The sequence below is a fragment of the Mytilus galloprovincialis genome, chromosome 5 (assembly GCF_965363235.1).
Source record: "Mytilus galloprovincialis chromosome 5, xbMytGall1.hap1.1, whole genome shotgun sequence".
Classification (NCBI taxonomy): Eukaryota; Metazoa; Mollusca; class Bivalvia; order Mytilida; family Mytilidae; genus Mytilus; species Mytilus galloprovincialis.
Genome location: NC_134842.1, coordinates 35,762,998 through 35,779,554, shown reverse-complemented (window position 1 = coordinate 35,779,554; position 16,557 = coordinate 35,762,998). Strand labels below are relative to the sequence as shown.

The window sequence follows — 16,557 nt, the reverse complement described above, 5'->3', positions numbered from 1 at the left end:
TTATTCCATTCTTTGAACAGGCACATTTAAATGTTGCAGGATTAAACAGTTAATTGAGTTTGAAGTGTATATGTACATTGATTGAACTTATACATGACAAAAATGTCTGCAACAATATATAAACCAATTTTTTTTTTCTATTAAAGTGTTAACCGGGAGTCTGGAATGATAACCATGCTTCATAATGTTCCAACTGGCAAATGGACATTTAATGTGGATGTGTCCGACAGAGTTGATGGATTAACCACGAAATCCTCAGTTACAGTAATGATCGAAGAAATGCCAGAGGAAGCACCATATAAATCAGGATCCGTTAGACTCTCAGGTTTGTTTTCATCACATGCTTTCAAAGCTTTTCATGTTTTGTATATAAAAAATTCTGAAGAACAATTTATGAGATGAAAAGTGTCATTAAAGTTTAACTAGAGACAGTCAAATCCTAGATTGATGTCATGACATTTTAAAGTAATTCTGTTCATCTCCCTTTTAAAGCAACTGTTAGAAGATTTGAACTCTTTTTATATTGGGATCAATCAAGAATCAAAATTTTATAGATTAGCACTAAGAATTAACTTCATGGTATTTGAAGACTGACTAATGTCAATTAACAAATGTACGTGCTCAAATTGAATTATTCTAAATTAGTTTATTGGAGTAGGAAAAACAGATATTTGTGAGGATAAAACCAAGGTTGCCAAATATTCATACCTTACTGTTATTTTGCGTCTAATGATATGACTGAAAAAGTCTTCAAAAGCAACTTTTCACTCCACCTGTATTTGATAAATATCTCTTAAATAAATCCTTCTTTTAATCAGCATATTTATGGAATTGATTTTCTATTAATAACAGATAATGAAATTTTCCTTTGATTTTTCATTTCCCTTATATCTTTAAACGCATAAAACTAGCATACCAAAACAAACAAAACAGCTTAAAAGTTACGCAAAAAATGACAGAAATATATAGATTTTTTTTAAAACAATATTGTAGGTACAACACCAGAAGAATTCATTACACCAGATAGTGAAGGGCTGTCACCATACGATAAATTTAGAACACGTCTTGCTAATAGCCTTGGAGCAGAAAAAGAGAACGTACAGATGATCAGTGTTTTAAAGAAAGACCATTTCACAGATGTCAGGTTCTCTGCTCACGGCTCACCATACTACTCCAACACCAAAATGAATGGAGCTGTACTTAAAAACAAAAACGGAGTAAGTTTTTTTAAGAGTAATTTGAAAAGATACAAAAAGTGTTGATTCATAGATATAAAAAAATAATGTGATTGATTGGTTGGTGTTTGCTTGGTAAAAAATATATAATGGATCTAGTTATATACATGTAAAATACAGAAAGATAAATGAGTTATTATGAGGCAGGTGTTACCTGTGATAGGTGACAAAGTCAGAAAACCTTTAGAAAACGTAAGTTAATTCCGGTAACAGCAGATTTATATATAAACGTTTATTGCAATTCTCCATTTCTCAGCATAATCGCAGTATGATTTGATTATTAAAAAAGGGGGAGGGTTCTAATGGTTTCCAAACCGTAAATAAAACTGCAGCCACACCATGGATAGTCAAAAGAAGATCAAAGAAAAGGACAAGAAAAAGACCTCACAAAAAGCACTGAAGATTGAATCCAAGTGCTACATAAGGGTTAGAAGTTCCTGCTCCACTATTTGTAGCCATAATTTTGCTAATGGCAACTAAATATTCAGTGATAAAAGATAAGTCTTCACTTGAAAATATTATTTTCATATTATTACAGGTTACCACATATAGCATAGCAGTCACCAGTGATAGGATAAAATATTTTGATGAGACTTGCTAAAGTTATTTATATGCAAAGATTTACTGCAGATAGTGAAGATTTCCTGAAGTTTACATTGATAATTTTATATTTACAGTTTGCCCAAGATGCAGGTGCTACCATTGAAATGATTAATATTGACGAATGTTTAAAGGAAACTTGTGAATCTGGCTGTTACAACTTCCTTAACGTGACAGGCAAAGCAAACTTGGTGAACGTCCGGGGGAACGCAATTGTTGGAGTTGAGACATTTGTCCAAGGGAAGTGTGGATGTCGTGAACCAGTCAGTCAGATTGAGTGTGATCCTACATATTGTTATAATGGAGGAACATGCAAGAAAGATTACTGGAATGTCTTGAGGTATGTTCAGAGATGAAGGTCTACTTTTGGCTATCAGACTTAAGCGTCTGACACTAAATTTCACTCATTGAAATTACAAATTTTTATCGTATTTTACATTTTTAAGGAAATTATATGTTTTTCATAATATACATGAGTAAAACAAGTTAGGGGTAAATTATATCCAAACAAGATATGTTTACGAGCATCGATATGCCATTTCCAATCACAAGTATATGCATACTTATTAGTTTTTACTTTCAAAGCATTGTAATTTCTATGGTTCCTAATGAAGTTAATTCAAGAAAAGCGCTTAGCATGCACGAAATTTGAAAAGTAAACAAACGATAACTAAATTGCTAAATCATGATAAATGACTACGGTCAAAACTAGTAGGTGTTAAGTATTGTCCTCCAGAATTTATAAAAATAAATCCACTGCAACTATATCAAGTAAAAAACTATGCATAAGAAACAATTAAGAATGAGTTTATTTTCTTTTAAAACAATTATACTTTTCTTGTAGCTGTGAATGTTCGGCAGGATTTGATGGACCACGATGCCAGTCAACACGTCATGGTTTTGACGGAACTGGTTATGCCTTGTATAAACCTTTGGAACAATGTGAAAACTCTGAAACTAGTATAGAATTCATTACTTCAAGTGATAATGGGCTAATTATGTATAATGGTCCTGTGTCAGATAACTTCCAACCTCAGGATTATATGTCTTTGGAGTTGGCAGGGGGATACCCAATTCTGAAAATAGATCAAGGATCAGGAGCACAGACACTGTCTATAAATAGTAACTCACTGAATGGAGGAAATAAACTCAGTGATGGTAAATGGCATCATATAAATATCAGGAGAAGAGGAAAGGTAAGTTTGTACATTTATTTTAGGTAACAACGATTTGTGGAAAATATTTCAAATATGATTTTTGAACTAAAAGATTCAAAGCTGTTTTGAAATATTTGTTTTATAAAAACTGTCAACTGTTTTGTAAATGGTCTTCTGTGGATACATTATTTTTCATGGTAAACAAAGAACTAATTTTCTATCGGCTTTTATTCAGACCAGACAAAAAAAATCCACAAAAATTGGTACTAACAAAAATTCAGACTTAATTTGGAAAAAACTAGGAATTCAAATATCCACCAGGGAACAAGTTTCCTGAATCAATGAAAATAAATGAATCAACAGAAGTTAAATATCAACTTTTAGTATTTGCTCTCAATCAGTATCAGAATTTGCTTCCAAACTAACAGATGACCATGATTCATATATTATGTACAAAGTTATCAAAAATAATGAAACCTAAAAGTAACTGCATGTAATTTATTTAAAAAAAAGAAGCTTAATTAAAAAAAATATCTATTTTTATTTTAGTTGATTACCCTGACGGTTGATTATTGTAAGGACATTGCACCAACTACTGATGGAATTGTGGATGATAGATCAATATGTGAGGTTACTATGTCAACTCCTGGTGAAAATATGTTCCTGAATGTAAATGCTCCATTACAGTTGGGTGGCAGACAGTCACAACCAAACCTACCAGCTGGAATTACCAATAACAAGTTCAATGGATGTGTGAGAAATTTACGACACAACAATGAAGTAAGTTTACTATTTTTAACACCTTTTTTTTTAATTTTAAATCCCATTCCAAAACGAAAAGCAACCTCTGGTTTCAATCTGCCTGTAACTTATTTACATGTTAAAAGTTTCCTGACTGACCCTGAAGTTTAGGATGATTTCTTTAAAATCTTTTCAACCATATCAGTTGTTCACACCACATTTACTTATGGAAATTGAAAAAAGTGACAAAATTCAACAAAACCTTGTAAACATTGTTACTTTGTTTATTAGTTATTTAGAATTGGTCACTTTTGATAAAACAAAATGAATAATTTAAAAAGCAGTTTTTAGGAAAACATGATATTTTCCAGATTTTTTTCCACCAAAAGGCAGATTTCCTGCCAAAATATTTTTGGGAAAGAGACTTGTAGTTTTATTGCCTAATTAACCCAAATATTTGTCCATTTTAATAATTTCATATTGTTAACAAACGTACCGAAATTTCTCAAAGGTACTATATGATAGCAGAATTGCCCTCATAAACAGTAAGAAATATGACATCCATTATCACTGAGCTAGTACACATTTTTGTTTAGTGGCCAGCTGAAGCACACCTAATAGTCTTAGATTTTCTTGCTATATTGAAGACCCATTGGTGGCTTTCAGCTGGTTTTTGCTTTGAGTCCAGTTGTCTCATTTACACAATCCCTATTTCCATTCTCAACTGTATTTTATTGTTCTAGTTGTACGACCTGTATACCGGTTCTGGTACCTACCCAGGAAGTTTTGATGGTTGTCCTAAGGAAGATGATGCGTGTCAAAAGAACAGTGTAAACATACCCAAGAAATGTGGAGATAATGGCGACTGTCAGATTACTGATCTGGCCACTGGTGCAACTATCTGTATATGTAATAGCGGATGGAGAGGTGATACTTGTGATATCCGTAAGTACTTTCACTCTTAATCTGAAAGATTAATTTACACAGAATAATGCTACAAGTATCAAAGTTATGCATCTATTATATAGAATTGTCTTTGGAATTTTCCCATAATTTTTCCAGTTAAAAAATTTCAAAAATCGTTCATGAAAACATTGTAGAAAACATGCACGAGGTTATGCACCTCCCTCTATGAAATTGTTTCCCATTTTCCACATTCCCATTTCTCTGAATTTAAACGTTCATTCTCTATTTTTTAAAAAACATTTTGTGCAACCTATCTATTTGTGTCTTTGATTCATTTTCCAATTGTTAAATTGCCCTCGTTTTTTCAAATAGAAATTATCAACATAAAATATATTTCATTTCTACAAAAAGAAAGACAGTTTATTTGTAACCAAATAGACAATAAATATTTAATTTATTACATGCACATTTTTATTATCAGAAACCTCTATAAAAGATCTACAAGGAACTGGAAGTTATATGGACTGGACCTTAGAGTCAACCTTCCAGAGTTTGTTATCTCACTGGGATACAGATGTCCATGTGATGTACAGAACAAGAGACACTGATGGAGTTATCTTCCATGTCTCTTCCACATCCACCAATGAATTTGTCAGACTTGAGGTATGACCAATTATGAGGTCTCTTCTGAATGTTTGTATACACATGGGATACATAATTACAAGATAAATTGGCAAATACCAAAATAACACTGATGATAAATACTGTTCACTCTAAAAGATATCGAGACCTGAGAAAATTGAGACTCAACAAATTTAGTTTGAAGAGAAAATGAAAATGATTTAAAAGCACTGAAAATAGCAAAATGACCTCAAACTAAGGACTGCATGTGTCAGCTGTTGAAGAAAAGTCCATTTTTTTTTTAAATTTAAGAAAATTCAATTATGATATTTTCAATTTTTCAGAGATTTGAAAATTACTTTTAAGTAGATAAAAGGCTATCTCACGTATCCCAAAATTTATATACTCCCATGATCACATACTTCATATTATTTGTCCACCATTACTGGCCAACACCGACCTACCTGTAAAATTTGGTGTCGTCAGAGAAAATGTCTGATGCAACAATGGAAACGGGATTGTTTTGTGACATCTATGGTTCAAGTGTCACAAACCTCAGGTCAAGTGTCACAGAAATGGTCTATTGACAGCACGTGTCACAAAATTTAGTGTCAGAACATAAAGTTTATAAAGTTTTTTCATAACAATGTCTGACTATTTTTATTTTTTTCATCATTTCAGATTGTAGGCAATCATCTGCAGGTGTTATATAATTTGGGCGATGGGAATCATGTAGTTAGTCTTGACAGAGTAATGGCAAGTGATGGACAATGGCACAAAGTTCTTATAAAAAGGCGAGGAAAATTCTTGGCTCTGGCAATGGATAATGGGGAAGGGCCTCGATACTCAGAAACACAAGGGCCAGATTATGGACATCATTTGATGCCTATAAAGAATAACCAGATTTACGCCGGAGCAGCCTTAACTTATACCCACAACACGATCACTGTTTCAAATGAAAAAGATCTTAACAGTAGTAAGTAGTTGCTATCTAGTAGAATATTTAATCTATGAAAGACTTTTTACAGGAAAGACGTTTTTTTTTTAGAATTTTGTGAAGATGTAGAGGGGTATTATACACAATTATACAAACTAAACACAACTGACAACATTAAATTAGGTTATATTTTCAATATTTCACGAAACAAAAGCTTAGTTAAACCACTTTGGATACATACATATTGATTGGCTTAACAATATTTCTTCTTTTTTTTCTCTGACAATAAAAAGTTTGGTTTGAAAAGGCTATTAATTGTTTTATAAGACCACAAAAAATTTTGGTCGTATATTGGTATCACGTGGTCATCGTCGTCTGCATCGTTGTGTTCGTCTTTAGACGGATTGTTTCCGGATAATTACTTTTGAATAAGTAAAAAGAAATCAATAAAATTTTAACACAATGTTTATAATCACAAAAGGAAGCTTGGGATTGAATTGTGGGGTTATGGTCCCAAAGGTTTAGGAATTAGGGGCCCAAAGGGGCCAAAAACAGCATTTATCTAGTTTCAGGACAAAAAGTTGTGTATTAGTATTTCAATTGTTCTGAAATTGTACCACAATGTTTAATACCATAAGTAGAAGGTTGGGATTTATTTTAAGGGGTTATTAGGCAAACAGGCTAGGAATTAAGGGCCAAAAACAGGCATTTTTCTAGTTTCAAGACAATTACTTGTGTGTAACTGTATGGATCTCTCTGACGTTGTACCACAAGTTTTCATATAACACAGGGAAGGCTGTGATTCAGTTTGCGGTTAATTTTCCCAAATATGTAGGAATAAAGGGCCAAAATGAAGCATTTTTCTAGTTTACAGACAATGACTTGTGTTTAAGTGTATGGATTTTTACAAGAAGGTTCAATACCACTAAAGGAAGGTTGGGATTGATTTTGGGGGTTATGGTACCAATAGTTTAGAAATTAGGGGTCTAAAAGGGGTCCAAAATAATCATTTTTGTAGTTTTGTAGTTTTCAAACAATAACTTATGTTTCAGTGTATGAATCTCTCTGAAATTAAACCAGAAGTTTCCATACCATTAAGGAATGGTTAGTATTGACTTTGGGGGGTTGCAGCTTAAAATGTTTTGGAATTACGGGCAAAAAAGGGGAAAAACTAGGTATTTCTGGTTAATGGACAATTAAGACAATTTAAAAGCAGTGTTAGGGAGGTAATTTTAAAACATTTAACATACAATGTTGGGTATGTTTGGATTTACCTCCCTTACACAACTTGTATATTATGTAAAAAGAAATGTCAGGTTTTGGACTAATTTCAAAAAAAAGGGGGTGGTAGTTTTCCAAATTTTTGAAAAGTTAAAAGAAGAAATCTTTAATTGCACAATATTGCGCAATAGATTTGTAAGATCTTGACGTTTGTTTTGTGTCAGAAACTCATATTATATCAAAATTTGATCGCAATCCAAATTCAGAGCTGTATCAAGCTTGAATGTTGTGTCTATACTTGCCCCAACTGTTTAGGGTTGGACTTCTGTGGTCATATAAGACTGCACACTGCGTAGCACCTGGTTCAATATTGAAATGAATGTTGGTTGACAAGAAAGAACTTCTAAAATGTCCCCTTTAACCAATTATAAAAGTGTGTTTTATTATGCATACATCAAAAGCAACCACAACAATAAATTATGCATGATCCTTGTCCAAAACTAAAAATTCATACCCTTCCCACCCTCAGGCATTTTAATAGAATAGTCCTTGGAGAAATTTGTTGATTACACAAGGTTTAGTTTATACAGGTTTAATAGTATTTCTGATTATTTATTACAGCTTGTTTGAATGATATTAGATTGGCCAATAGCTGGTTCCCAATGACAGCAGGTGAAAGTCAACAAAATGTCAAAATTAAACTTGTAAATGAGCAGAAAGTTACGGATAACTGTGTAAGGAATGACTGTGTTAACCACGCATGCCGAACTCCATTTGTCTGCCGTCCATTGTGGGAGAAATATGAATGTGTGTAAGTAAACATTACTTAAAACTTTTAAGACACAGCAAGTGTAAACAATATTTTATTATCAATGAATGATAATACCGTATAGTGGGTTATTTTTCGCAGGGTGTAAATTTTCGCTTATTTTCGAGGATAGACCAAAGTGGCCAGAATAAATTCTGCGAATTTAAAACGACACATGCAAAGGTATTGATAAAAAATTTTAATCCGCCAAAATATTTTGCATACCTTATTCAATGAAAACGCTAAATTTTACATCCTAAAAAATAACCTGGTATAACGTTATATGGTTGCATTCACAAATAGGATTCAGAAACAAGCAATAAGTGCTTTTGTTAATCTGTGTCCTTAACATTGATATAATAATTGATTTTGTTTGGGTAAAATATTAAAAAGATGTGGTATGATTGCCAATGAGACAACTATCCACAAAAGACCAAAATGACACAGACATTAACAACTATAGGTCACCGTACGGCTTTCAACAATGAGCAAAGCCCATACAGCATAGTCAGCTATAAAAGGCCCCGATAAGACACTGTAAAACAATTCAAACGAGAAAGCTAACGGCCTTATTTATGTAAAAAAAAGTTTGGAATATTAAGCCTTTCAAAATAAATACTAGCCACGAATCTAATTATTGTTTGTTAGATTGACATGAATTGGTATCTGTGACATAGATTTTATGATAGATTTATAGATTATCGTAGGTCATCTCAACGAGATTGATTTTCTCGCTTGAGCTGGTACAGCGAAAGTGAGAAAAGCAATCGAGTTGAGATGACCAATGATAATCTGTTTATCGCTATTTTACCTATGAGGACGTTGTCAATTTCATGTCAATTTCGTTAGCAACGCCACGTGGCCTCCTTAGTTTCTAGCGATAATTTTTCCATCTCAAGCGAGAAGCATGATATGAAAATTATCACAAAAAAAGATCAAAAGAAAAATGAACAAAATAGCGATAATGATTCATATTAGTATTCATTTTTCGGGGTTGGTAACTTTCTTGGATTGAGGAAAAATTGTATTTTTGTGGATATTTGATTGCATTGTTATTTCTAGGTCAGAATAGAAACTTATTGAAAATTAGAAATTCATTGAACATTTAAAATTTACTTACATCTATGTAATCTACAAAAATTGGTACCTAATGAATAATAATAAATTCATAGTAGGCCCCATACACCTTATAGCTATTTGGAAATCTGCACCACTTGAAGTATTGATGTCATGCAACAACCACTTTCCCATTGTGGCATCAGATATTTTGTATTATGACGTAAAAATTGAACTGGACCTTTGTGATGTCCAGTTATAATGGCAGACAAGGTATATTGTGCATGATGTAAATGTTTTAATGATACATTATTCTTTGTAGCTGTCCTCTTCACTACATTAAACAAGGCAGTACCTGTGTGCCCTACGACTATTGTAGAATTGACACACCATGTCATCCAGATGCTGACTGTGTAAATGATCCTAAAAATGAGTATGGATATGTTTGTAACTGTCACTCTGGATGGGAGGGACGGACTTGTTACACTCTGATGATAGTAGATACAGATTCTGCTGGAGTTGGGGCTTGGATTGTGGCACCAATATTAGTTATTCTGTTGATACGTGAGTATACACATAGAGATGTTTTAAGTTTATACAGGCTACATCAAGCAAATTTGAAAATCACGCAATTAAATCGCACGGAATGGGCTAGTTATGGCTAAATGCAAATTAGTATCGACAAATAAGTTGATTAACAGTATATTTAACAATATAGTCATGTTGGAGAATTCATGTATTGTCATGAATTTTATTAAAAAAAAATCCTTTAATCTAATCTGATTTCTTAAGTTGGAACAAGTAAAAGAATGATCCAAATTAGCACATAACCTGGTTTCTTTTATATTTTGAAAAAAAAGAAAACAACACGTTATCAATTTCATTCGTCTGAAGTGATAATCTAAACTAATCTTCATCAGGAACACTCAAAGCCTCTAAATATTTGCAAGCCAAGGATATTTAAGAAGTGAAACAATTGAAGAGCTATATAACCAAAATGAATTTAAAAAATAACAAAATTCACTTCATGATGATGTTTTCATTATTTTTCATGGCCGCGATATAGCCTTTTTGTGCTAATGCGGCATAAAGCAACCAACAATCGATCAATCATTATTTTTCATTTTTTCATTATTTTGATTTATTTCATTATTACAGTGGTCATTGCTGCCCTTCTTTGGTGGAAGTGTAGGCAAACAGATGAGGGACTGATTGAAGATGACGAAAAGGAAGATTACGAAGTGAGGGAGAATGTGATGGATTATGATGAGGAAGGAGCAGGTAATAAATGACTGGTTTATTTAACTTATTCAGTCAGAAGAACATTGTACAAAATAAATTTTGATAAAACACTTAATTATGTCTTTTTTTTGAAAGAGGGGCAAAAGATAAAAGAGGGGCATTAAAACTCATAAATCGAAAATAAACTGACAACACCATGACTATAAAGAAAAAGACAACCAGACAAACAATAGAACACAAAGCACAACATAGAATAATAAAACTGGGGGTTGAGTTGATATGCTCTCTAAAGGTAATCAGATCCTGCTCCACACGTAGCACCCGTCCTTGTGCTCATGTTAGTACAAACCCAGTACTAAGTCTCTACTCGGTAGGTCACATTTCAGAGGCGGATTTAAGGGGGGGGCCCCTTTTTCAGAAAAATTTTGGTTGGTTATATAGGGAATCACTGAAGCGTGACGGAATCGGCCCCCACCCCCACCCCACCCCCTTTTTAGGCAGTCAGTGGGCCCCCTCTTATGAAAATTTCTAGATCCGCTACTCGATTGTGAAAGGGGAACAGGATTGTAGTTGAAACAGAAGGAACATATTGGCTATCATCTGTGAAAAGGATATTCCATAACGGTCAACCAACTTGTGATGGCCTCAGTAAAATATAACGAAGGGATTATTTCAACATCACCATTTGGAACTCTTGGTTTAATAGGTTCCTAGTTAGCAGCAATCCTTTATAAAGGAAATCATGATATGAAATACAACCCTGGTAATATCATACTTTTAATATAGCTATACAAGAAATGTTGCTGAATTTGACCTTGAGACATTTTTATTATATTTTTACAGGTGAAGATGATTATGAAGGTCATATACAAGGAATTGGCAGGTTGCCAGATCATTCTCATTTTGATAAGCCTGTCAATGTAAATCATCTAGGCAAAAGTGGTAAGTGTAAGCATTAGTTAAACTTGCCTTAACAGTCAACATTTACTCAGTATGATATTTCCCTATAAGATAAAAATAAGATAGTGACAAAAATCTTTTTTTAATTTATTTATTATGTGCAGATTTAAGTATTATTGTATAGAAAATGGTTTCATCCTTGTACATTGTACAAACAGGACCACCAACTCTGTAAAAAGCAGGTTTTTTTTTATAAAAGATAAAAAAAAAACACTATTTCTAAAACAGCAGCATTAGTCATTTTTCAGACACTAACAATTGGTCTTAGTGCTTTGTGGTATTCTGCAATAATATAGTTATCTCTCTTTTGACCCCCATGTCACATGACAATCTTTATGAAAATCAGGAGATGGGGTATGTGAGCAGTGAGATATCTATCAACCAAATAAGATAGTACATTGTTATAAACAACTCTTTGTCTCTGTTTTTTGTAAGAATACTGACACTAACTCGTGTGAAGCATCTGATATTGTTGAACAATCTAATATCAAGAAACAATCAGCTATGAGGATTATAAGTTTTTGCAACGAACTTCTGTATACCTTATTCAGCTTTGTCACTTGTTGAAAATGTCAGGGAAACTTTTTTATCATGAAAAAACGAAAACAAACACTGTTGGTGACCTTCTGCTGTTGTCTGCTCTATTGTCGGGCTGTTGTCTCTTTGGCACATTCCCCATTTCCATTCTCAATTCTATGGAGTATATTATAATAATTAATTGGAATTGCTTTTATTCTTTTCAGCTCCACCTCCAGGGGGACCAGGTATTGGTGATTTTATTGGTGACAGACTGGATGATGCTGACGATGATTCAGGTGCACCACCATATGATACAATGAAAGGATTTGATTATGAGGGAGGTGGTAGTGATGCTGGGTCTCTGAGTTCTCTGAATACCTCCACGTCAGGAGGTGACCAAGACTATGACTATCTTAATGAATGGGGACCTAAGTTTGCCAAGCTAGCTGACATGTATAATAAATATGATGATTCAGATTAGATTGAAAAAGTGCATAGAATGAATGTGCCAAGCTTGCTAGAGTAGAACTCGTGCATATGAATATTTATGCAATGTGCACACGATCAAATCAGTGGCAGCTGCATCCATGATTATGCAAATTAGATGCAAATATACATTCAGTGTGGAGAAAATCAAATGACTGAAAAAGTTCTTACATGACATATTGTGATATATATATTTCGGGGAAAGTAGACATGAAATTTAAATATACTGTAATTAGCTTCATTTTTGATATGACTTTAGTAGAATTTCAAAGAACTAATGTTCAACCATATTAATATAAGTTCGAAATGTAACATTATTTTACTAATTTAAAAAAATAATTCTGAAAAGTAATTATTAATGGAATTTCATTCTAATACATTTGTGTATAGTTTTATAAGTTTTAAAACTTGACGAGTTACATGTGATGCAAAATATTTCTAACAAGTGCTCTGTAACTTAATGTCTCGTGTAACTCATTATATCATAATGAAACCAACATTCCAAAGACATCGTCTCTTGAAATTTATTTTAGCGCCATCAATATTTTGGCAAATCACATGCATGTAATATATTAAAGCTTGAAGTATTTATTTAAACAAAATTTCCAATGTTATCATATGAACAAGGAGGTTACAATGTAAAACCATACACATTTCGTTTTTTCACATTTTCAGGCATTTTTAATACAAGATGAATCTCTATTTTTTAACCATTTTTGTATGAATGATTTTTTAAAAGATAAAATGTATCAATTACATATCATTGTTAGTAATGTTGATCCAGTGAAATCTCTCTTTTATTCAAGAAATTAAAAACAAATAGTTATCTTGATTTTAATTTTTTTTAAAGAAATTATAATCAAATGTGATTGATATTTTTATTAAATGTCAAAAATATATATAGATTTAAAGAAAACATTGTTCATGCAAGTGGTGTTGATCAAATTTATCTGTATTATCAGCTCGAATAAAAGAAAAATTTCACTGATATTTCATTTCGCCAATCATTCCATTATTCGTTTGTTGTAGATAATATTACTGTTGCAATGAGACAATTTGTAAATAATGTAAACATATCATATGACTACTTTATTACCAGTATTTTTGGTGGAGATGATGTGTAGAGTAAAACAATTAGATCCCATTTGATGTATGGTATTACTGTGGATTCATTTATTTTCGTGGGTACCAATTTTTCGTGGTTTAAGAAAAACTTGCATTTTCGTGGATATTTGGTTTCGTGGTTTTGCCAAAGTCTGCATACAGGCGTATATAAAATTTGACATTCATTGAACATTTTAATTTATGAGGGGGGATAGGACCTTTATCGGGACTCCAGGATCGGGTGTTTTTAAGCTAGGGATTTCGGGATTTACTCCTTTCGGGATCCGGGAATTCTTTTTTTCAAATTTCGGGATCCGGGATTTAACTTTATTTAAATTCGGGACCTCGGGATTTCCTGTTTTTAAGCCCGGGATTTCGGAATCATGACCCCTCCTACCCCCCCTCATTTATGGTTTACCTGTAACCACGAAACCCATGAAAATCGGTATCCAAAGAATAATGAATTCACAGTAAATAGATTTTATACCAGGAATGATATATATGTATATAGTAATGTCTCTCAGACATTATTGGAAATCCAATTTTGTAGGATATACTATGAAAATATTCCTTCATAATTCAAAAAATTATATTAATACTGCTGTACTAATTATTGTTAAAAGGAGAGAGTGTCTATCAAGAAATGTAATTTATATATAAATGAAGTGATTAAAGCTGTAATTGTAAAAATTCATTTTATAGTCCTAATTGACAAATACATAATTTTTTTCAGAATTTAAGGCATTCTGTATAATTTCAAAAGCTTTCACCAACATGTTGTGGTTGGCTATACATAACATCTTTAACTACTTGAATAGAAAACATAGATTTTTTATATTATATACTGTTCATCATTAATTCATTATATATTAAAACCATTGGTGCAGATTTTATTTAGATGTTTATGTCTTTTGTATTGTGATTGTAAATATTCTGAGCCAATTTGTCATGACCTTATTACATGTATATTGTTGGATGTTCCTATCTAGAGAAACTGATTTTAGAACTGGTACCTTTTTCTGCCTAGAGTTATCTCCCATTAAAAAAGTTGTAGACAATTTTATTTTGGGCTGATAATCTCTGTATAAGAAAAGGTTTTCAAAATTTATGAATGAAAGCTAGTATTTATATTTCTGCCCTTATAACTAAGTTATTATAATGCAAGAAAATTGGAAAGTATAAACATGTACCTTTTCCACAGAAATAAATCACAAGAAGTTATATAAACTCTTTGAGTATTGATACAACAGTAAAAATTACAAAAAATAATGATGCTACAATTCACTGTTTCAGAATCTTAATGCATTCTGGTTAATATTTTAAAAAGTGTACACCAGAATTCATGATTGGTTAAAAATGTCTTTTAAAATGGAAATTCAACCAATGCATAACGATTAATGAAACTACCAATAGATCTTTAGATTCTGAAATGGGGAATTGATTTTCCATTTGACATGGTTTATCCACCAATATATCATTGTGAGCACTCCTAAAGTGCTTTTTGTTGTGAATCTGCTTATGCTTTCAGTTTTATGTAAATTATGCACAATCAGCATTTTTTTTAATTGCTAATAGATTTGAGTTTATTTGAAAAAAAATTCTAGATAATTTTGTGATAATTATTTTCATGTATATGCTAACTTTTGATATGTCAGATAACTTATTACTACTGTTCAGCCTAGCTTTTTTTTTTTTAATTTAAAACAAATAATTCTTTGTAATTCATAATAAATGGATCAAGATTCAATAAACAGAGATTTACACTTAGTATTATAATACCAAGAAATTCAAATATAGGCAAAACATATTTTTCAAGACTACAATGGCAAATATATGCATTTTTTAGCACAGGTCATGAACACATATTATTTATTTTTTGACAGAAATCCATTTATATTCATTCCCATGGTAACAGTTAATCAAAGGTTGTGATGATGTTTTTTTACTTAAGTCATTTATACACGTCATTATTTAGAATTACATAGATTATGTTCTGTTTATAAACATGATTGGTCTAGAGAAATTAAATTTTTCTAATATATTTTTTGTTTATTTTCTTCAAACCAGTATTTAACACATAAAACAATATTTAGCAGGGATTGTCAATTATATAATATAGAAATGAGGAGGTGTGGTTTGATTGCAAATGAAACAGTTACCCACCAAAAAAGTCAAATGACATGGATTGAAACAGCTGTAAGTCAAAGTACGATCCTTAGCAAAGAGCCAAACCCACTTTGTAAAAATTTGCTATGATTAAAAGGAGATATAAGGGATAAATTAATCAGACAGTAATACAACAACACAAACAATTGTAAAGTACAAAATATTTCATGTGGACTCGAGCTCCACTAATCAAAGACAAGTTGGTTTAGATTTTGGAGTTCAGAAATCTGTAGCAAAAAGATATTTTATAGAATTTTGATTCTACTACAATGATGTAAAGGGTTTAAACTAAGTTGTTGCACATAAAGCTACTGTAACAAAAACATTCTCAGGCCTTAGAACTTCTTGAAAATGAGGGACTTTAAACCATGTAAAAATCATTTCAGTGCTGTTTCAAATTATTAGATGTACAATATATACGGATATTTTGGTGCAGCCTAATAGACCCCTTTTACTAACAAGCAGTGGTTAAATTTTGTTACACATCCATTATTCAATATTATATCTTGATTTTATGCTAGCAGTGTTTTATTACAATCTTGGACAAGAATTTCCAGCACTTTCAAGATTGTTGGTTTTCACTTGGTTCTCTAACAACTTCCACCAAATAAAACTGGCCTCCAATATATTGCCAAAGTTGTCGAATGTGATATTTTAACATAAAAAAGCAAGAGTGCATAAGCTGGAATGTCTTGCTGCTTAACAGAACATGGTTGATTTTATACTCATTCCAGATAAAATTTTGCTACACGTATCGCATAAACTTAACAATATCAATTATCCATGAAAATACGGTCA

The 16,557-nt window shown here is 32.0% G+C and overlaps 1 protein-coding gene across 2 annotated transcripts in view; it reads left to right on the top strand.

The window, feature by feature from the left end:
• Positions 1-15,634, top strand: part of LOC143075714 (neural-cadherin-like) — a 48,321-nt gene extending 32,687 nt beyond the window's left edge. For both annotated transcript variants that reach the window (XM_076251271.1, XM_076251270.1), the window contains 13 exons: positions 147-325; positions 994-1,217; positions 1,913-2,175; positions 2,680-3,031; positions 3,542-3,772; positions 4,477-4,678; positions 5,121-5,302; positions 5,942-6,236; positions 8,040-8,229; positions 9,605-9,846; positions 10,441-10,563; positions 11,368-11,466; positions 12,228-15,634. In XM_076251271.1, the coding sequence (XP_076107386.1) occupies positions 147-325; positions 994-1,217; positions 1,913-2,175; positions 2,680-3,031; positions 3,542-3,772; positions 4,477-4,678; positions 5,121-5,302; positions 5,942-6,236; positions 8,040-8,229; positions 9,605-9,846; positions 10,441-10,563; positions 11,368-11,466; positions 12,228-12,484 (2,839 nt within the window). In that variant the 3' untranslated portion in view covers positions 12,485-15,634. The remainder of the gene's footprint in view (positions 1-146; positions 326-993; positions 1,218-1,912; positions 2,176-2,679; positions 3,032-3,541; positions 3,773-4,476; positions 4,679-5,120; positions 5,303-5,941; positions 6,237-8,039; positions 8,230-9,604; positions 9,847-10,440; positions 10,564-11,367; positions 11,467-12,227) is intronic.
• Positions 15,635-16,557: the final 923 nt, after the last annotated feature.